Source organism: Dermacentor albipictus, chromosome 10 (assembly GCF_038994185.2).
Source record: "Dermacentor albipictus isolate Rhodes 1998 colony chromosome 10, USDA_Dalb.pri_finalv2, whole genome shotgun sequence".
In the NCBI taxonomy this organism is placed as follows: Eukaryota; Metazoa; Arthropoda; class Arachnida; order Ixodida; family Ixodidae; genus Dermacentor; species Dermacentor albipictus.
In genome coordinates this window covers 70,328,229-70,351,723 of record NC_091830.1, presented here as the reverse complement: position 1 = coordinate 70,351,723, position 23,495 = coordinate 70,328,229, and the positions used below count along the sequence as shown (strand labels likewise).

Here is a 23,495-nt window from a genome sequence, read left to right as displayed (position 1 = left end):
GTAAGACAACGAAGTGCCGCATACAGTTGAAGAAACATATCGTCTTCGTTTTACATGCATTCATTGGGCTTATCAAAAGCAGTGAACAGCTGTTGCACTTGCACCTGTCGTGGTACGATTGCAGTTGAAGTACACGATTTTACCTTTTAGAGAGACAGTTCGCGAAGGACGGTCACTAATGTCACTGTCGCCCTTTCGCTTTTCTGCACCCCGCGCGTCTCGCTGCAAGGCCGACGCTGGCAAGGAGTCGTGGATGAAACTGCGATACCACCGCAGGTAACGTGAGGAAGACACGTGGTGCGATTGCAGCTAGGCAAGCAACGGTGGACCAGTCTGATGACAATATAAAGCTACAGTGCAAGCACACCGTGTTCTCTGTTGTTTTCGCGTGCTTCCTGGGACAATACAATATGAACGCCACTCCTGCGCGAACAGTCGAACATTTTCGGAGGTGTTTTCAACACTTACACACAATAATTACGCCCGAGGCCTTCGTCATATCTTACTCGAATGCGCTTACTCACGAGGACATTAAGGATATTGCTAAGGAGGTAGAATGAATCGCTATTTAACAAAGCACACATTGAATGCCTTGCCATGAATGAAGAGACTAAGGCGTTAATTCTCTACAATATGGTGTGTCCGGTATGGAAGTAGAAAATGCAAATGAGCTTAGTAACGACTACAACAACTGGGATATGCGAGACGTGGGTGCCATTGAATGTAATTTCAAAGAAACTGCAGGTAAAGATAGACTTTCTCGAAGCTGTAAAACTCCGCGTTAGACGTATTTTTGACGCTTTGTTAATCTGTTCTTTTGATTTTGAGCTATTACGATATAGAAAGAATTGCGGAACTTTTATTCAAGCAACGTTATCATTGGTGTTCTGGCATGATGTATACCGCAACACCTCCCATTCTGCAGAAGATAACACCCTTTTTTAAAGAGGTGGATAGCAAACAGTTAGGGAAAGAGATGGCGAAGGTCCACGAAGATCATGCCCATTATAGCCTTTTTATGTATTAAGCCGTTGTAGTAAGAGAAGAATACAGTTCGATGTGGCTCAAAACTGTTAGGTCTGGTATGCACCTACACCGATAGGTTGTTTATAAGCATGCTGTATCATGGCTCCAGGATAATATTTACGAATAAAGACGACAAACTGCGGAGTTTTTAAAGCGTTTGTCCCGTGACTGATCTGATCGAAGAGATTGTGTGTGGCCCTAGAGGGGTGCTGATTTTAACAGCGTGGTCACCGCACGAGCAAGTCCAGCAGTCTTAGTGTCCAATTATTATGTTTCCAATTACAGGCAGTCCACCACAGAGGAGTTGTCCAAGATTGCTAAATTTCCATGCCACCATAGTAATCGGCAGAACATGAATGTTAGGCCCACGATAAACTTGAAGAAAAGAGGAATGATTGGTGTAACGTTAAGGGATAAGAAGAGAGCAGAATGGGTGAGAGAACAAACGCGAATTAATGACACCTTAGCTGAAATCAAGAAAAGAATTGGGCATTGGCAGGGCATGTAATGAGGAGGGAAGATAACCGGTGGTCATTAATGGTTACGGACTGGATTCCAAGAGAATGGAAGCGTAGCAGGTGGCGGCAGAAAGTTAGGCAGGCGGATGGGATTAAGAAGTTTGCAGGGACAACATGGCCACCATTAGCACATGACCGGGGTAGTTAGTCAAGTAAGACATTTCCAGGGCCAGATGCTCGATTCGACCACATCCATATGGACATAGTCGGACCATTGACACCTTGCCAGGGCCAAGCGTACTTGCTCACTTTGGTCGACCGTTTCACGCGGTGGGCAGGAGCTATCCCGATTCCCGACATGACAGCCGAAACTGTTGCTCGCGCTTTTGTCAACCACTGGCTATGTCGTTTTGGTGCACCTTCCTGCATTACAACGGACAGAGGAAGCAAATTTGAGTCTTCGTTGTTCGCCAGTCTGACGAAACTCATCGGCGCCTCACGCATCAGGACTACGGCCTACCACCCGATGAGCAATGGAATGGTCGAGAGGTTTCACCGGCAGCTGAAAGCAGCACTTATGGCAAGTGAATATAACTCTTGGGTGGAAGCATTGCCTATCGTGCTCTTGGGCATACGCACAGCGCGCAAGGCAGATATCGGCTGCAGCGCTGTGGAACTTGTCTACGGCACGACGCTACGTCTCGCCCGCTGATTTCTTTGCATCTGGCCAACAGCAAGCTCGCATTTTCGCCAGCGACTACGCATCTCATCTCCGTGACATCATGAACAAGCTTCGAGCTGCACCTCCGCGACAGCCCACAGAGAGGACGACACACGTGAGCAACGAGCTTGAGTCATGTAGTCACGTCTTTCTGCGGAAGGACGCTGTACGACGACCACTACAAGCACCGTACGATGGGCCGTTCAAGATTCTCCGTCGTGGGCGGAAGACGTTCACTATCGAAATGCGTGGGTGGCGGGAAGTTGTCTTGTTGGACAGACTTAAACTTGCGTACATAGAAACGCAGTCCATGACACCCACCTCCACCCCGTCGCCTGGAACCCATACAAAAGTGCCTCGTCCCAGGGCAGCGTTTTCCACCAGGGCGAAAAACGCAGCCACGCCTGATACTCGCACCTACCACACGCGCAGTGGCAGACGTCTAAATGCGCCAAATCGCCTCAACCTCTAATCACACGAGCGTTTTGTCGTGTTAATTCCATTCGTGTTCTCACTAGGGGGGGAGTGCTGTAGTGAACACAAAAATGCCGCGGTGCTGCCAGCGCGGAACAGAGCCGACCGCACTCGACCGTATCCAGCCGGCCACCGAGAGAGGGTCAGCGCATAAAGAATAAAGATCAGTTGGCACCGAGACTCCAAACCCCACGCCTCGCCTCTGCTTTCCTCGCGCGTGCCAATACACGCTCCACACGTGTGTGGCTAGCAAGCACGACGACTTAACTTTGCAATGTTCCGACGCGCCCGAAAAGCGCCCTCCAAGTTGCCATTGCAGTGGTGTTACTCCAAGCATACACGTCGTTGCGTAGTGGATGAGCTGAGGCACGCTGATGATACGCATTTCTGTGCGATGTGCACCCAAATTTCTACGACAACCAGAAACAAAGGTCTCCGGCGTGAAAATCATTGATGCACATTTGCGTGGCTCGTCAGGCATACGGCGAGTTTTCAGAGAGACACAAGTTGTCTTCTGGCCCTTTCGTGTGGGCAAACTAAGCCACATTTAAATATACAAACAACAAAACTACTCGATTAGACAAACACTTCGCAACCGCTAGCGCAACGCACGACCAACCGGCGCGTTAAAGTAGAGAACAGGATAGGCGAACGAATGCTATGAGCCTATCCTTTAAAACGGGGCTGTGGGTGGGGCCACCAACAGGTCGCATGGGATGAGCGTAGACTTGTATTGGTGTAATGACCTCCATGATGCGAGAAATATTACCTAGTACAATCTCGTTTTGTGCCATGTGGCGCACAACTAAATATGCTGTTGCGATACAAAACTAACCATTGAACATAAAATATCCGCTGTAGCTAAGCGCAGAAAAAAATTCTACGAGGTACCTCTGATTTTCAGTAATTTCTGTCGAATGCAGCCAGCTAAAGCCTGGCCTTCGAGACCTGGATATGCTACTCTTAGGCATCCAGCGCTGGGCCTTTATTTCAATGATTTCACTACGGTAGAAAGGCTAGAATGCTTGTCTTGAAACCCCTCCGGGACGTTTTCTACTATTGCCTGTGGCTCCTTTGCCATCTCTTCGTTGAAAATGACTTTCTGCAGCTGTCGTCAAAATTCGCCACTGAAATTGTTAGCCTGATCTCAGAGGTACACGTTTGCAGTGCGCCATGTCTGTGTGTGCTTTTCATCTGTTTGAGTTGGAAATCATCAAATCTACGAGCGTTCATCACTCATGCGAGGCAGGTTACACCAGTGTCGTCCACATTTACTGTGGACGACACTTGTGCAGAATATGCGCGGGAAGCGCTCCTGTCGTCCATGCCTTGTTTTTTTGTCGTGCTTCGAATGAAGATTCCTAAAAAACACATGTATCTGAAGTGTGTTGTGTGCCACCAATGTGGTGTCGCGTACAACGTGTTTGAAGACAAGTGCTGCGGTGTAATCCAGCACGTAGACAAAGCTAGTTAGGAGGCGGGTTTCCATGACGTTGCAATGTGAATGTGCAATTTTGTGTCTGGTTCGCCTTTTCCAGTGAGTACCCTTGTAAAGGTGTTGTTGCTTGATAGTAAGAAGTGTCTGTAATGGGGTTGAATTAGTCTGGATCTTCATTCCTTGGCAATTGTAGTGAATGGTAATTTTACAAGATCTTACCAATGCAGCTATGCATATCGAGCTATAAAGCAAAGTATGTAAGCTTGCTCCAGTATGGGAATCTTCCTATGATTTATCAGTATGTCAGCATGTTCTCAGTGGTGAGGCCCTTGCAGTATGTTAAAAGGAAATGTAATTGTCTGCTAATCTTAAGTATTGTATGTCATTTATTCATATTATTTTTTTCAAGTAGAGTGGTTTCATGGGTGTAGTGCTGGCTTTTTGATCTAAAAGACACCTTGAGATACTATTCAACAGTATGCCTTGCAATGTTTTGACATGAATTGAGGAGTAATATATATTGTACCAGCCATGGTTACTCCATTCGTGTATTCTTATGAATCCTCAAAGTCTCATTCTTCTATAGCGTGTAGTTTGTAAGGCATGAAGCAAAAATTATTTAGCCCTGTGATGAAAGAATATGATTTCACACAATCTTGCTAGTTGGGCAATCGGCCTTGCCATTAAATTATTGCGTATGTGGGATATCTATACGCATTTGTGTGGACAATGGCAGATTACGTGGCATGAGCATCAACATTCTCACCGAAAAATAACCTTCTAAGTTACACTACTTCTAAAATGACAGATTTATTCAGCGAACGCGTGTGGTTTATTGAGTTACACATTTGCCAAGCCATCTGTAAGCATAGTATTTGTATGTAGCACCTATCAGTCCTTTCCGCGCCTAACATTTGCGAATTCTTATCTGGTCCTCACCTAATGTTTGATGTAATATAACGGAAGAGCGAGTATTAGGGAGCGTGAATGTTATTTATAAGTATCAGCATTTACCACTTAGCTGAAAAGTTGTTTTACGAAAGCTAGAAACAGAAACTTCCATTTCTACTACCACTCTGTTTCGTGCATTCCCACGGATTGTAAAATTGGTATGCATTCATTAGTAATTAAACTAATATATCTTCAAGCTACTCATTTTTCAAAGCTTCGTCTTACCCAACCAGTTGAAAGCTGGAGACTCGGATAAATCAAGCTTATTATACATAGCGCTGTTTGTCTGTCATTATTTAATTTTTTTCCCGTGGAACTCCTTCTTGTGCCAGAGAACACATTGACCATAGATGTTGCCATGTTTGTCGGAAAGGTTGACTTGTAGGGTATCTAAGCAATTAAATGTAACTGTAAATTGGCACACCTTAGAAATATATACATATACATATATGTTTGTGTGTTTGTGTGTATGTGTGTGCGTATAAACACATAAACACACAATGTATATTCATGTTGTAAAGCAGGTATGTCATGTATCTTGGAATTTGGAGGTAAATGCGTAAGTTCGTTGTGATTGAAACTCTTGTGTTCATGTATACAACATAATTCAGATTTAATTTACTGTGATAAATCGGATGCACAGCTCTCACGCAATGGCTTCCCTTGTAAGGATTCCTATGTTTAAGATCTTCAGCTTTTACTCTGTCTCGCTAACGCCATATTGAGTCACTGAAGTTTTCTGTGCTACGATTACCTCCCCACAACTTCTTTCACCCAGCAGGGTCATCAGAACCGGTGGACTTACATCCTCTTTACGCCATCCTCACTGAATGTGTCTCCTGACCCCCACACCGAGATATGTGAATAGTGTTTTTGTCCATACTATAGAACTGTGGAATGCGTTACCCGGTGATCTTCGTTCATTGCCACTACGTTGAATGCTTCGATCTTGTATATGTTAACAACTGATCTTGCATTACATCCTTTGTTATTTTTGTTTTCGTTTCTCTATTCTTTGCTAAATTTGTATTCTCTACTCCCCATTCTGGAAATGGCCGTTCAGGCCTACAGTAAGCTGAAATCAATAAGCTAAATAAATTTCAAAGTGATGGCTGTGCTAATTTGAAAGCTTGAAATTTAGCATTAAGAAGCCGTAATACTACACGAACCAGAAAAGCACAGTATAAACCGAGGCAGGTGTGGCAAAGCTAATAAGCATTACAACGTACTAGCATATACGCCGGACAGCGTATATGCTAATGTTTTGTGCACACCAGATAACCCTGGCATGTAGATGCGGTAGCGTAACCCATCCTGCTGTGCACACCACATGACACTACACCACTCTGATATGCAAACAAAACTCACATAGTAACCGTGCGCACAACAGAACACACGTTGCCACTCTGGTGTGCACACCACAAAACAGCAAGCCACTCTGTTTTGTGTACCAGAAGACACCAGACCCCTCTGTTGTGCACACGATGTAACACGAGAGCGCGCTGGTGTTTACACCAGAAAAGATCTGAACACATCAAACCGGTCTGGCGCATTTTTTAACTGGAATGGGTTCACCTGGTATGGTTGAGAGCAACAGTTACAACGTCGGATAGCCAGGTACCTGTAAAATAATTCGAATAAAAAAAGACTTTCACAGCTCGGGGAATCTGCGCAATATATTGTGAAAATCGCGATTTTAGAAGCGCATCACACCTTAACGGTCACTTCCAATACTGCGGTGCACGTTATGGCTGCAATTAGGTTACGGCAAAAGCAAGCGGTTCACTTGTCTGACCGTCTGGTTCAGGCTCACTTAATCGGCTGCTGCTTGTCGTAGAAAGGAGAAAGGCGTGATTATACTAGACACAGCGGCATATACGATACAGTTACACGATTTGCGGTTGAAACGATCACAAATCTCGCCAGCCTTATGGACCTTATATATTGCCACAGTCGCACAGTGCTCAATGAAAATAATGCAAGTGTGCTGTCGACTGGCAGATGACTACCAGATGACCTCAGCATCAAGTTAACATAATTACAAATCCAGTCATTTATACATTGACCTGTTTGCTGAGGTAGTTACAACTCCACGATAATGGCATTTGATATCCACCGACCCCTCTGTGCTCTACGTACTTTTTTTTTCACACTTTTTGGCAGGGGTTCATGCATGCCTCTTCATTATTCATGTGCCTTCACAGTAAAGCAAGCTTCTCCTATGCCGAGAAAGAATTGTAGGAAATGCCGACTTGAGGCTACTTTTCTAAGCACTGAACAAACCTGCTTCGTTTGGGTTTGCGTTCATTTGGTCGATGGGTTTTGGAGGCCCATACGGGTTCTTTGCTCACATTAAGACAAACAAGCTTGTGGGATGTGCTTCTGCGATTTGTACAGCGCACTGAAAGGGAAGGTGTGGGCCTCATTTTCGGATGGAATTACACTGACGCCGCCATTCACCGCGCCTGTGACTTTTACTGAGTCATGCAAGGCACCAGTGTTGATGCTTCTTCTCTTGCCCCAAACAGCAGGTTTGGGTTAAGTGTTGTTGTAGGAAAACAAGTTTCTATCGTTTGATTGGGTGCCTTTCTCTTACGACATCAAGTTCTTTTCTGCAACTCTCCGCACTGGTGCTTTCTTACCACCGGCATGAAGTTGGCATGAAGTCGTGCATCCGCAAACTCGTGAACAATGATCCTTTAGTTGGCACATGGGAAAGAATGGATTGGCTTTGATGCCCTTTATTTTCTGCAGGCATACTTCTGCAGTCAGTAATTTCTTCTGAACATGCTGAAGTATATTGTGCCCGCCAACTAACCCTACTCATGACTTCGAATGCAGACTTTTCAGGATAAGGCTCCTGGCTTTGCAAGGAAAGTTCATTCATTGATTCATTCATTTAGTTATACTCTCAGCCGGCACACATGTGCCTATTCTAAATGTGAATAAAACAGACCGGCGAATTCTGCTTACATCTTGCGTTTAGTTGTGTAGTTCGCCTCGTCCCTAACGTGATGATAATCACTGAGTCAGTGACCACAGCTCCGCAATCATGTGCCTCACTTAATGAAATCGAGTCTAGAAATCTGTAAGTCCCACTTTTCCTTTCAAAAAACTTGCAAATCAACAAATCCTAATCCGAAAAGTGTACATTTAAGGCATCGGCAGTCTCAGCGTGGTGCCTGAAGATAACTCAGCTAGCTGGGAAGGAAGCCACCAGAAGCTCGTGCTGACTTAAAATCACAGGGTTGGACACTCGAGCATTTTTTGCATGGAGCGAATTAGAGCAGATAAATATTTGTGTCCTTGATCTACTGAAACCAAAAGAGCGCTTTGAAACAACAAGGTATTCTTCAGGTGTTCTTCTAAGCCCACTAAACTTGCAACTGGCATACAGTGCAAAGCAAATCATTTATTTATTTACCTATTTGTTTATTTATATATTTATTTACATATTTATTTATTTATTTATTTATTTATTTATTTATTTATTTGTTTATTTATTAACACTGCCCCTGGACAGTGGTAAAAGTGATAACAAAATAGCAAAAACGAAACAAAAAACGAAATTATGGCGAAATCCATAGCAATCCACATCTACAATCTGCAAGAACAAAAAGAAAGCATCATTCGATTCATCCCTCGCAACATGACTCGGCAGTCCATTCTATACCCTATTGGTGTTAGAAAAAAGGCATTCTAAACTGTTCAGTTTTTGTCGGAAAATCACGGACCTTAAAATCATGCTCAACACGATCGCATCTATAAAAAGGTTCCTGCACACTTTTCGCGATCAACCCAAACAGCTTAATAATCAATAGCCTGGAAAAACTTCTGACTCAACTTCTTGCGGCACGTGTTAGCAATTTCTAGTTGAGTGCTTCCTTCGTGCGCGATGCACTGTACTGAGCCCCGCGTATGCCAGATACGAAACGAGCGGCAATGTTCTCCACCCGCTCCAGCTTTTTTTTATCTCTACGAGTAGGCGGGTCCCAAACCGACATCATCGACTTGACTGCACCAATTAAAGCGGGAGGGAAATAAACGCCTAAACACTTAAATTCGAACACCTGTTCAAACATTACATTCTCAATAATATATGGTAGCATATCAAGGTTTTCTTTCTTGTAAATTTCATATGAACAGTTTTAAACAAATTCACATTGATATTCCATTTGACGCACCACTCTGAGATTCTGTTCAAGTCTTCCGCAAACATCTCACCATCACGCTCACAAGTGACTACTCTATAGAGGACGCAGTCGTCCGCAAATAACCACACTTCACACACTATTCCGTCACTAGTTTCGTTCACATACAGCAAGACGAATAGCGGCCCCAACACGGAGCCTTGCGGAACATCGGACACAACTTGCACCTTCTGAGACTGAGTACCATTCACCACCACACACTGCTCACGTAAACGTAGGTAATCATTTAACCATCAAATCACTTGAGAACTGATAGTCTAAAAGGTTATTTTCATTTGGAAACAGTGCGTCAGGGTATCAAATGCCTTTTTGGATTCCGAAAACACACAGTCCACCCTAAGACGCTTGTCCAGTGCTCCCGCCAGGTCGTGCACAAGCTAAGTCACCTGCGTAATTCAAGACAGGCTCCTTCGAAAACCATGCTGACGAGGATTAAACAATAAATGTGCGTCCATATGTGCTACTATACTAGTATACAAAATATCTTCAAGAGTCGTGCACGGACCTGAAGCTAGTGATACTGGCCTTTAATTTGAGACGGTGTCACGAGGACCTGATTTTCGAATTGGCACTATGCTTGTCATTTTCCAGTCATCTGGTAGGCAGGATTTGTCGAGCGATTTTCTAGTTTATCTTCAAGTACGGTGCAACCGACTGAGCTCAAAATTTATAAAACCTGTTTGGCAGGTCATCAGGACACCCAGCCTCACCAATCTTCAGATTCTGCAGCAGAGACTCTATACCACAAATGCTAATAACAACATCACCCATAACACTCATCACCGGCTGGAAATTCAAGGTACTCATATCATCATGTTTCTGTTGTAATGCACAGCTGAAAGCAGAGCTAAAATACGTAATAAATAACTCAGCTTTTCCTACGTCATCCTCAATAAAGCTGTTACCAGACACAAGCTGTGGTATAGTAACAGTGTCTTTTCCATTTCTCTTTGCATGTTTCGAGAATTCCTTCAGATTATCCTGTCATTTCGGCTCATTTGAAATTCCAAATGAATGCTTTGCAGCTGCCACTACAACTTTAATTTTTCCAGTAGTTTCATGAAGCTTCAACCAATGATCACGTGTAGGCTTTCCTTTGTATTTACTGTAAGCTGGTTGCCTTTTGCCTGTTAGACTGCGTAACTCCCTAGAAACCAAGCTTTACTTTTACTTCTTTCTCGTTAATGTCCATACCAGAACAAAGCGCTGGCTCAGCTCAAACATCTCCTTAAATATAAGCCATAATTCAGTACCTCCAGTGTAGTCCAGTTTCTCCAGTGCATATGTTTCAAATACCCTCCGGAGCTCATTCAACGCTTTATTTATCTCGCTTACATTTGCTTTTTCGTAGTTATATACTCGTTTGTTTGCTGTTCCAATGCTTCTTGAACGTTCAACATGCATTTTACAGAGCACAGCATTATGATCGCTTATTCCAGGTAGCGCTTGAGTAGAACAGACGAATTCAGGTTTATTTGTGAATAACAAATCTAAGATATGGTACCCACGTGTCAGTTCCAGAAGAGTTTCACGTTACGCAAAAAATTCAACCAAGTTAATCAGTTCTTGACTGGACCAACCGGAAAAAGAGTGAGAGTAAGGTTGGTGATATCAATCAATATTAGGCAGATTGAAATCACCTCCAACTACCATGAAATCTGTTCGAACTGCGTCAACTGTCACTGCCAACTGCATAAGCACATTGACGAGTGAATCGGGCGAACGGTAGGATGAACACACAGTTAAAACTTTGTTATTTTTAAGCGTGAGTCTGCACCATACAGCCTCTTATTCATCGGCACCAGCATTTATCTGAGAAGAAGAAATTCTACAATCCACAAGAATAAATACGCCTTCGCCATGCAAGTCTCTGTCCTTTCTATAACACTTAAATTGGTCTGTGAATACTTCGCCATCAGCAATTTCATTTGCTAGCCAAGATTCAGTACCCAGTCCCGATGCAGTGCCGTTCCTGTTTCTGGACCCCAGCCCAACCGGCTAAGCCCTCAAAGCCAATCCTTTTCCCAAGGTTACGGATCAGTTTTGCCGACTTCCCTTACCTACATTGGTCTATAGACTAGAGACTGTTCACATTGGAGACGTGTTGCAGATGTGGGTATGGTCCGGCACAAAAATCACGCTCCCACACTCGGATTTTCGAGGGCCGACAGAAGCGCACCGGACCGAGCAAACGCCGCACTTTTCTACGCAGCCACCGTCCCTACCTCGGGGTGAACCCATTCCAGGGACTCGGTCTCCTTAGAGAGAAACGAAAACTCTTCCCGGAGCCCCCATCTGCGTTTCCGAGCTGGTTTGCGTTTCCGCACTGGGTACCGAAGGACCGATCTCCGTAGCCGGGTTCGCATCTGTTAACCCGATTGATCTTCAACAGTGTGGCAAATCACCCAGCTCTGACGAAAGTGCCCTGAACCATGAAACTTGCCATTAGTAAGCTCTTTCTGAAGCAAGACCACGAACTTAACCTGCCAGGTAAGGACATCAGTTGGCTTGACATGGGTCAGTTATCCTAAACTCAATATTAGCAAACAAGACGCAATACCAATTCCAAACTCAGGTTATAGTCTTGATCTGCCCGATTTTGTGGACAACAACAGATCGAACGAGGCCTAGAGTGACTAGTGCTGCTGCCCAGGAGTCCGTAATGTCAAGAAGTGCGAAAGCCATTTGCATAAGTGACAATCTTAAAGCACACTTGGGCTGTCGCTTCAAACAATTCCATGCATTTTATTGAGTCGTGTCGGTTTTTTTAGTTGTAGTGTGCGCCTGCGCTGTAGACAGTATTTAGTTACAAAGAAACTACGTAGAATGAGCTATATAAAATATAATGACAATGACTTTGGCATAAGAAGATGTTTTCGCAAACCATCTGACAATTTCTTATTTACAAAGTATCAAATTTTGTTAAACGTAGCAGCTATCAGATGATTGTGTACAAGCATATGTTCTTATGCTTATACTATTTGCCCTATATGTAAATGAAAACCTCGGATTTTATCTGCCGAAACTACAACGTGATCATGAGGGAGGCTCTAGTGGCCGTCTCCTGATTATGTTGAAAATGTGAGGTTCTTTTATGTGCGCTCAACGCACTTTATGTTTTTTTTTCTTTTTGCCACCATCGAAATGTGGGCATTGTGGCCGGCATATTATCCTGCGCCATGCAGCTTTCCAATGCAATGTCAAATCCACTACGCCACGAAGGTCCTTACGTTGCTAGCAGAAGCGTATTTTCGAAGACATTTAGTTCATTCGCCCTTTTAGTGCTGCTTTCTGACATTACATTTCAGCCCTATTACATCAGTTGCTTCAATACTAGTAATTATTCACGATCAAACATTGTATTTCACTTTCTTTTTTTACTGTGATGCCACTTTTGCGAGTGTCCTATTAATATGACAGGTTATTCTACCATAGTATTGCATGTTCCCTCCGGAGTAATAAGGGCTTAAGGAAACCACTAATTCTGATAAACTTTATTCCGTACCCCATATATTCTCAACGCTGGAGCATTCTTACCTTCATCAATGTAGTGTAAACTGCGTTACCCTATGCGTTATCTTACTGAATAGGTGAAAAGAAATTGATGGCTTTTCTTTACCCTTTCAGGTGCCCTGAAAGCTCTCACTCACTCAACACATTCCAATGGTCATCTGTCCGCAGACTGGGTGTATCAAAGTACCATTAGAAAGTCGAATAAACAACGCTTGGGAGATGTATGATATGCTGTTGCTTAAATTCAGAGGACATTACTAATAACTAAAGGATGAATGGATCTATAACAAAATCTGCGCAAAGTAAACTTTTCTTTTTACAAGTATAAAATTTACTTCACTCGACTTTTTTTTCGCCTTAACATCACACTATAATGTGGAATTGAAGACAAACCATTGCTGTAAGAGAACACTGCAGTAAGGTCAGAACAAGGCACAATGCATGAAGTACACTTATTGTGTAATACAGTTCGGTCGCTTCTGACATGTCTTCAGATACGCACCTTGAATTACTCTATGGAATATTCTCGGTCAGTGCACTCACGTATACAATATCACTAATCACAAACAGCCATGGCCTTGGCCTGACAACACCAAACAACTCATTACCTTTTCTGATTGCAGAAGAAATTTGGTATGTGTAAAACAGGCGATCATTAGAATGAGTACAGAGTATGGAATCATCATATGATATTCAGCAATATATAACCTCTGCAATGCGATCGATGCTGTTCAGAATCTCACAGTAAGATTCATCCAATCGGACCATTCATTATGAGGATTGGTGCTAAAGAATATCAAGCTGAGTTTCGGTCTAAACATTTGCAGCGTTGGTCGCCTAACTGTGCACCTTGCATAAGTCCTACCGTTCTATTGCTAGAATGTTCTTTGCTGCGTTCGATAACGTCTCAATGTCTTTCCATAGAAGTTTCGTTGCAGTGAATTTGTGGGCCGATTTGAGGAGAGGAAGAGCACGTTTGGTGCTTCACCTTTAGAATAATGTGTAGCATTTTGTTGCGGTAATGATAGCATAGTGATGTGGCGGTTTCAATTAGGGGGACTCTAAATTAGGAAAAAACCAAAATAAATATATAAGTAGGTACATATGTTTTTGCGTTTCGTCGAAAAACTATTACTTCAGCATGGCACAAGAAACCTATTTGCACTTGGTTAATATGCATTTGCACGATTACCAACCGCACCCAGTACTGAAACACAAAGCTATGATACCAGCCAAATATTATTAAAAATAAATGGGTGCCGATTCCGCCGCGAATATGAAGACACCAAAGTCGACGCGTATTTTGTTGAAACAGCTTCGTGGAACGTATAAAGGCCCACAGACACAATCAATGATATTTCTCCGCGAGTAGTCACGATCAGACATCGACGGATCCTTCTTTTCGCTCTCTAACAACCAAAAAAGACAACAACATCCGTGCAATGGCAGTGTCGCTAGTCAGTTTTCACAGAACTTTTCTTTTCATACTAAGAAGCTGCGTTCTTTTTCATTTTGAGTAGAATTTGCCAAGATTGCAACGCGCACGCAAATTTTACCGCATGTTTAACGCATGTTTTTACTAAGAAAATTGCCGTTAGAATGGTGCAAATACTGTAATTATTTCCCGCACTATTCGAAAACGAATATTAGCGCTATTCGAAAATATTATGTTGATGAGCGGGTACGAAAAATCCCCAGGGAGAATATTGATTATTCTTTTAAAAAAAACGAAAAAAGCTCCACTTTTCTGCGCAGCACGTTTATCTCGTCTGCTCCCGTGAATCCAACCGATCAACAATTTATGGCATATGTGTATTGTTTTCTCCCTATTTCAAACGCTATGAGCGGCCTGGCGATTTATGTGCTGGTGCTATAGGGCGGATGCGTTTTCATGCGTTCTGCTATGAAAACTGTGATAATAAACTATATTTTTTACTCAGAATTGGTTGGAGATCTGTTCGCATGTAATGTCCGGAGATCGTGGACATGCATAGAGTTATATTTGCCGGTCAACATTCGAAACCATTCTGCACGTCTTTAATATGGAAAGCTTCATCTTATGTATCACCGAGACTGGGCCACTTAAACAAAATGAAGTTACATGCAGAGTACATGAAGAGCGCTTTAGTGATCCCTTAGTAGAACTACAAAACTTCGTCCGCTTGATTTGTAAACTGTTGCGCGTTTGTGGCAGTAAACCTTCTGATTGTTCTTCAAGAAGCATAGTGACACAATTCAGTGCCTTCGATTAATGACTGATTTAGAAACATGGTGTAGCTCGAGCCAATTAGTAAGAGACACGTTGCCCTTTTAAGACGCCATATATAATAATAAATAACCCCAAAAAATGCGTATTTTCTATCTAAATGTGGAAATCATGTCGAAAATACCCTTAATCAACGAAAACAAGAAAAATATTTGGCGGTATCTTCTTCAGCAATAACAGTGAAACAGAAGGCGGAACACTGGTTGGAGACTTTCACCCAAACCACATGTCGCTACGTTTGGAACTTCTGACACTTCAAAGCCGCAGACCTTACATATTTATTTGTTTATTTGTTTGTTTATTAGGTAATTTATATATCTATTTAAGGTCCGGAAAGAGCACTGGGTAAGTGTGGCTTCGCAAAATATACCAGGATTTAGGCAAAATACAAATATGTAAATAACATATGAGAAGAATATTGTACCATTTAAATAAATCCTAATATAAAGAGAACATTGGTATTAAACGGCCGGTATCGCCTGCATAGTATGTTGAAATGAAAGCGAGTCGCGTCGCAAACTTGATCCTGCATGTCCTGCGTTCCTTTTATAAGCCACGAAGTGACATTCATTGCCGGTCATTGAATGCTGGATGGAGGGATTTAGGCAGAATGGTTGTGCTCAATATTAAACCTCAGTAGAAAAACCTTTTTTCTGATATGTTGTCTACATAAAAAGATGGTCAAAAATGGGTTTATATAGTGTGGAACTTCAAGTTAATTGCAGTTTTCTTCTACGCATGAAAAAGTGGTTTTTCTTATTGTTTTGATCAGAACACGTGTAACTAAACTACGATAATGAATAGCTATAAGTAAAATGCAAAGTCCATATTTGTTGAAAAATTTCTTTAAATCACGAAAACAATGATAAAACAAAAACTGAGTATTACCGTTACAGTTAATAAGCCTAGTCTCGATATTTGGACACGAGTTGCTAAATGAAAGTTCTACGCTAACCGCGTGGTGGCAGCAATATTCGCAATTTGTTCGTCGAGACAGTTCTACAAGATGAAACCAGCATTGGTTCGGGTAACGCTTGCCCCCTACGCCACTATCTGGTGGTAAGTGGTGCCCTGTTTTAAATGCGTTGCTTACACTTTCATGTATTCGTCTCGTGTTCATTAAATACAAAGAATATTCGACTTTGAATGTGCCTTGCCTGCGTTTCCACGAAGTGAACGGTGCCTATTGCGCGACGTTAATGAGCTTTGGTGGTTTTCACTGGTTGTTCGCGCATGTGGATGCTGATAATGATGGGTGGAACAGCAGAACCATATCATTAGAGCTTATTAAAACACACCAATACGTGTCAGCAATGAAAACAGTCTGCTGCCACGGTTTGTGTTTTCAATATTAGTCATGTTTGTGTTGTGCGCCTAATGAAATCAATTCGAACGTTATTTCAGTTCGGCTTGAAGCATAAATAGCAGTTTGAGAGGAAAAAACAGTAAATGAGCACTTGGCTACTTTCTCGAGCCCACAACAAAGCACTGCCTGTTGCGACAAGAATAAATAACAAAATCCAAGCAATAATAGGCTTGAAAGAATCCGCACACGTTTTGTATCGAGGAGCTCGATCTTACCGATTACGTGATTATGCAAAAGTAGGATAAACTGCGATTCGGCAAAGCGAAGCCAGCATAAAGAAAAAGAGATGATAGAAGAAACAAAACGAGAAAGTGAAGCATATTATTTGTTATACACTTGTCCAGCTTTGCATTGCGTTCAGTGATGCATTTAGAGGTGAGAATGGGCGCCATATGCCAGTAATAAGAAGAAAGTAGAGCAGATACCTCACAACTAAATCTGGGAGTGCTGGCAAAGTGGTGTTCAACAGGGCAATATGGAGTTAAATAATACTGAATTAAGCCTAAATGTATACCATCACAGAGAAACCGCAGTTAGCGTTAACCTTGAAAAAAATTAAATTCATTCTACACTCGTCTCTACCCCGATTTTAAGTTTCCGGGCGTAATTTCATATCGTTAACGTATATTAAGAGGCGAGGCTTCATCAGACGGGCTTTAGGAATTCGCGGGGTTTCATTTTAAACATCTATACAACATTTGTATGTTTTATGCAGTGGCATTAGCCAAACCGAAATGAAATACTTTTCGGCTAAGCGTAATTTTAATAGACAAAATTCGTTTACGCGACAAATTTTTATAATTTAGAGAGAGTGACGCAGATTTCGCTGATATAAGTGCGGCACGTAACAGTGGCATTGAAATCTAGAGCATGAAATAGACGCCTAGGAGCAGCGCTCTCAAACTCAGAAGTGTCATCTGCGTGTACAATGAGTCTGTGCATTTCGTATGTACAATGGTTCATGCAACTGAATAGGCTCTATTCTTAGTTTAGTTGGGAGCGAATTCTCATGGGATGGTTGCCAGTGAGAGACATTTGAGTAGCCCTGATATAAATACCAGCAGATAATTTTGCGCTGTTTCACCCCATGGCTTACAGTAAGCCGTTCGAAATTCTGAGAAGCCTCCTGATGCAATCCTCCTGATCTACCTTTACCACTGTGCCCTAGTACCCACATAGAGTGTTGAGCGTTCTGCAGTTCGTCACCGATAACGAATGTAATGAACGCTTGGTCTCGGCCCCTCGTTGCTTTGTTGAGACCATGAGCAGCGGTGCTATCCGTCAGGGCAGTGCAAGGGGTGTGGGGTGTATGTGGGGAAATATGGGCATAAAACATAGGTACCATTGTGGTTCCCACCGAGATGATTGCGAAGTGGTAAATCTTTCATCTCTAAGCCATTTAAAGTGCGCATATTGGTGGCGCCTAGGAAGGTCCCGGCGTGTTGTTGTCCAATGAGCACGTTTTGAGGGTACTCGATAACGATGTACGCAAAGGGAATATGCGACGTCTGACCCCATATGGCTTTTGGTCTGCCTGCTTCGCTTCTGATTCTTCTGGGCACGCTTGCGCAGACTCAACATTTCGGCAACTTATTGCGCAAATCATGCAGAATTCACGTCAATTCCTTGAGATCCCTTAAAAACCAGTCTTCCAGACTACCTTGATCGGCTGATAAACATGCTGCTGTAATTGAGTCATGATAGTTGCGTTTACGTTTCTTTCAGTGTGGTTGAGTGAGAAAGGGGCTGGGCAGCTGCCGCGATCCCCTTTAGCACGTCGCTATTGGAGGGTCTTGTGCGCATGATCGGTGTGCACTATACGGAGGCAACGGTTAACTTCCGAAATTGTAGATGATATCTGATGCACACTCTATGTGGCCTCATTAGTATGCCACTCTGAAGTGACATCCACTGTTCATGGTGCAGAAAATGCCACTTGTTCTTCCCTAACCACCTAGTTCTCTTTTTGGTCAATATTCCATGACCGAGGTCATATCTCATGCAGGGATAAACCTTGTACATTGAGTGGAAGTCTAGCAGCAAGGGCTGTGGCTTTAGGTATGGCGCTACGCTCCGTAAGATGTTGAGCGGGTGTTTTGCTTTTTGTAGGTGCAGCTCCTACGATGGTGGTAGTTGCGAATGAGTTTGGTGACTGGCTTAGAGAATGGCAATTCCATGAGTACCTGTGTGCTAGCTCAGAGAGGAAGTACGAGCGCCGCATTGGTCGTCTTACGGATGAGTGCAGCAAGTCAAGTGATGTATGGGTTGCGCAGACGTTGTATAGGAAAGGTGATTGATTCTTCAGTGAGGAAGTCTGCGCAACTGGCATGCGAGGCGATCGTGTAGATATAATCCCACTGGAAGCACTTTGTGGAGTTACGGTGCCAAAAAAACGTGCACTCGCCAAGAATGAAATAAAAATAAAGAACCGACGCTTCGGGCCCCGTACCGGTCTCTTGATGGTGAGCTTCCCGGGATATACACACTAACACTCCGCCACCTCACCCATACATAGCCGCGCGCTCATGCTTACATCTTCATTGTGATGAAGGGACATTCTTGTCGACTGTACGTTTTTGGCACCATTAGGTTTCCTCGCCAGACGAGTTTTCGTCGAACACTTGACTTTGTGGAGATATCATCATTTAATTTACGGTTAGGCGGATAGCAATTCCGTAAACATATCTTCTGGTAATGTAAGCGTATGTCTGGTTGTTCTAGGTTGTGAACATTTGCCAGCACAGGATGATCGCCGCCATCGCCTCAACGTAGTCAGCACAACAGAGCTCCATATTTCGGCCATAGTTACAGTAGCTGAGATAATGTACGTTCAGTAGCTTTCGCAAATAATGTTAAAACTAACACATACACATACTGCTGTCCTTTCGAAATAAATGTTAAACCCACCATATATGCTGTTCAGACTATATGTGAACAATAGCTGTATATCTGTAAGAATGCTTTCCCCTTATTCTACTCGCCAGAAGGCGTGGCAACTATCGAAGAAGTGTTGACAAATGCGATGACTGAGTGCCTTAAGCGCACATTTAAGGTTGCGCTAGCGATGTAACTTTCCGCCAACTGACATGGCTTTGACACCGTCTTACCTTTAGAAAGAAGGTTAACCGAGAACGCAATTTTTCTTATTTATATTATCAGAAGCCAGGAAGCAAAGACAACAAGAAAACCCGGGTAATATACTTGTACTTCCTAAGTGAATAAAAAGAAATGATAAATGATGGCAATGAAAGTGGGTAACAAAACAATTTGCCGCATCTGGGGAATGATCCCACGTCTTCACCCTAGTTGCGCGATGCTCTTCGAACATTGCCACAAGGGGAACCTCAGTGTGGTCTTTGGCAACAATTAGTGCCACAGTCCTCGCCGAAAGAAGCTACACTGAAGACCACAGACATATCTGCCTCTCTTAATTCTCTCGTATTTGTTCGATAATTCACGTATCTGTCTTCACTAAAACATTGTTTTCTCCATAGCTATGCATGCCATCAAATCCGCACTATGAAATAGACTGTAATATTTTCTCGTAGACAATGTTTTAAGGTCTTTCCCGCAATATCCCGATATTGTGCGAGTCTCGTGGCTTAGTTACCACGCATACGACAGCTCCCACTCCTATCTGTAGGAGAAGAGATGCCTCAGTCAGCACAAGTGTGTCAAAAGGTAACAGCCAGCTCCCTAGTTTGCAATAGGACCATGATAATAATGAGTGCGTTGCGCGCGGCCTTACTGAAAAGGAAACCAAGAAAACAAAGCACACATAGCGCGGGGATTTCGTGGGCCACTTTCGGGCAGGAACATTTCGTTCCTCGCCTACTTTCACACAATTCTCTAATTGCTCGCCCGGTGTCACTAAAACATGAGTGATACGCAGTATGCTGAACTGTTATACGTGTTGGCATGATAATTCTCTGTACATTCTAGTAAAATAGTCCCATTCGCTGTGGTGTTAAAGAATATATCTTAAGGAGATGTACTGCTGCGATCGACGGGTGCATTTCGTATCAAATAGTTTTGTGCCGATATTCCCTCGCGTCGCAGAAGAGCAAATTAAGCCATGTTAAATACCGTAGTGCGATATTTACAAAACGTTCCTCACTCATATTAATGATAGGATAGGACAAGTCATTCCTTCCGGATGTAATACACATAAAACCAAAAGCGGAGCTAACTTGGGATATGGATATAAAAATTGCCTACGGATAAGAAAATTATGTATCCGGTTTCCTGTTTATCAGTAGATTCTTGCCATGTATTCATTGTTTTGTTATTTCAACAAACCAAGAACACCATAAAAACGATGACAGTAAAGGCATTCACCCGTGCAAAATGTATTTGAAAGCAGCTACGCGGCAGTTTCTCCACGTGCACTTTTATTTCTGGCCACAGGAGAGATATAAAAGACAGAGGGTCGGGAATCGCGCACCTTGCATCAGTAGCTTGACCCAGTACGTGGCCTCCACCTGGTATTTCTTCCCATCAGGTAAGTTCATATTTGTCCGAGCAATCAACGAATTTTCTCCTTTATCGCTCTATTATTTGCTACTGCGCGTCCGTTCTAAAAGCCATCACTGTGTTATCTTCTCATTTATCAGCGCTCTGTAACGCTTTGCTTGCATTAGAGCCACATGTTGAGATGGCTCGAAATCCAGCATGTTAGAACTTAAAATAGAAATTCTAAGTTTCTGTGCTATTGTAGGTTTTCTGATTATGATATGTGAAATACGTTGACCGATACGCTTATACCAAAATGTGCCAAAAAGTCATGTTGCGATGCTTAACCTTAGACATAACTGCTCAAATCACAAAGCCTTAGGTTCTGAAACTGTTGCTTTCTCATGGGTGCTCATGAAGAGGAACAGGTTGACAATATCATACGTATTTTAGGTATACTTGAAGTCACTCATAATCCAAGGCACTTGAATTTCCCTTTTGGACATCTCTACGCTCTCTTTTGTAAGCCACCGAAGATGTACTTTTCTCTTTGTCTTCACAGACAACAAAGTTAGACTCGTTGCTGAGATGAAGTTCACCGCTGCCATCTTGCTCGTCGCACTCCTTACAGGTGAGCAAGTCTTGTCGCGTCAACAGATATGATATTAGGAAATAATCAGAATATACCCGAAATTCACTACTCGACACGTAACAGAATACCCGTTGTATAGCTGCATCTTAGTGCTTTATGTAATACATTGCATGCACCGACATTGTGACGTTGAGCTTCCGTGAAAATTAACACGAATGGATCATTCCTTGTTTCATGTTATTGAGAGCAATGTTTCTATATACTCATCCTATTCACCAGTAGAAGAATATTCTACATTGGCAAAGAAACGTTTATTTTGGGTTTCATGTTCTGTTGTTGATGTTCTGATTGTCCTTGTGTTTGCAGCGTTCATGGGGACGATCACTGCAGCCGACGAGAGAAATGACGAGGCACGCACGGGAGATAGTAAGTCAAACTGTAGATAGTTCTAGCTTGTTCAGTAGTCCGCTAAATACTGGAAGATCGAGCGGCATGGTGAGCGAGTGGTGATGCAAACATGAAGTGCCTCCACGGTGCAGCCAGCCTACCCGCCGTGGTTGCTTAGTGGCTATGGTGTTGGGCTGCTAAGCACGAGGTCGCGGGATCGAATCCCGGCCACGGCGGCCGCATTTCGATGGGGGCGAAATGCGAAAACACCCGTGTACTTAGATTTAGACACCCGTGTATTTAGATTTAGTCCGCTAAATACTGGAAGATCGAGCGGCATGGTGAGCGAGTGGTGATGCAAACATGAAGTGCCTCCACGGTGCAGCCAACAGGAGGCGCTGTGCTAAACGAGAAAAACACGGAGTAATAAATGCAAGGAACTATTTTGTTATTTTTCGCTGCCCGAACTTTGAACCACGAGTGAAGTATAATACACCCTATAGCGCCTGTAAATAGCTCTGACTTTGTTCGGTTTAATTCTGTGCTACCAGTGGCTGCACCTTGCAGGCCACACACGTGGCTGCCCCTCATCACCGGCTATTGCACCCGACCTGCCGGTGTTTACCGGAATATAAAACGCGGTAACTATGAATATTTTGTGTCAGATTTATTCAATGCGCCTTGCCAGCACTTTTTTCTACAATTAATTCCGGTATATACGCTCTGCGAACTATAAGTTCAATCTAATGTATATTTAATACCGTTTAGTGCACGTTGGCAGCCGAAGTGCGAACACCTTCTCATGACTGCAACAGTTCTTACGCGCGTGGATCATTGCGATAATGACAACTAAACACCTATGCTGTGGTTTTGACATAAGGCCTCTTTGCATATATTGTGTCTAAAGACTTTCAAATGTGAGAAATATGCATACCGCATTCTTGTTAAATCTCATTAGGGATGTTACCTTGAGCAAATACCAATTTGATACACTCTAAAACAAAGAATCTGTAGTCGCCGAGTTATTCAAATGAATAATTTGCTCTCTTAAACGCCAAAATCTTTATTGATAAATCCCAATACAAACTGAATAACAATTTAGGAAGCATACTGACTTTAATTTCAATAAGCACCTTGTTTTCAAAAATAAAGTATACAGAGGAAAGCTAAAAATAGAACAAGCATCTGGAAACCCCCCCAAAAAAATTGACACTATGATCAAAGATACGCCACATTATTGGGCAGCGAACGCATTTCTGGCACAACATGAGTGTACTAATATGGCACAGATTACCAGATGAGCTCCTAAGCATGGGGATGGTAATGTAGATAAATTTTCCGGAAGCTTGTTTCGTGTGCCATATTCTAAAACAGCAGCTCATTCTCAGCGTCCTATACAGCCTATGAATGTTCCTGACTGTGTACACACAACAAGCACGCTAACCACGCTTGGAATGGGTTCGGAAACATGGGCTGGTGAACAAATCATTTTAAGCGTCCTCTCGCCTCATTTCTTATTGAATATACTATGGTTCTGGCTGCGTTTGCGATTGTCGAAGCACTTACGGATAGCGGCAAGTGATGCAATCGCACGCAGTTATCGCGACGACTGGCTTTTGTGATTGGCATCGAGGGACAAA

The 23,495-nt window shown here is 43.0% G+C and overlaps 1 protein-coding gene across 4 annotated transcripts in view; it reads left to right on the top strand.

Moving 5' to 3' along the window:
- Positions 1 to 23,495, top strand: part of LOC135899375 (uncharacterized) — a 141,426-nt gene that overhangs the window by 116,424 nt on the left and 1,507 nt on the right. For all 4 annotated transcript variants that reach the window (XM_070526738.1, XM_070526737.1, XM_070526736.1 and 1 more), the window contains 4 exons: positions 230 to 276; positions 20,832 to 20,925; positions 21,439 to 21,507; positions 21,835 to 21,894. In XM_070526738.1, the coding sequence (XP_070382839.1) occupies positions 230 to 276; positions 20,832 to 20,925; positions 21,439 to 21,507; positions 21,835 to 21,894 (270 nt within the window). The remainder of the gene's footprint in view (positions 1 to 229; positions 277 to 20,831; positions 20,926 to 21,438; positions 21,508 to 21,834; positions 21,895 to 23,495) is intronic.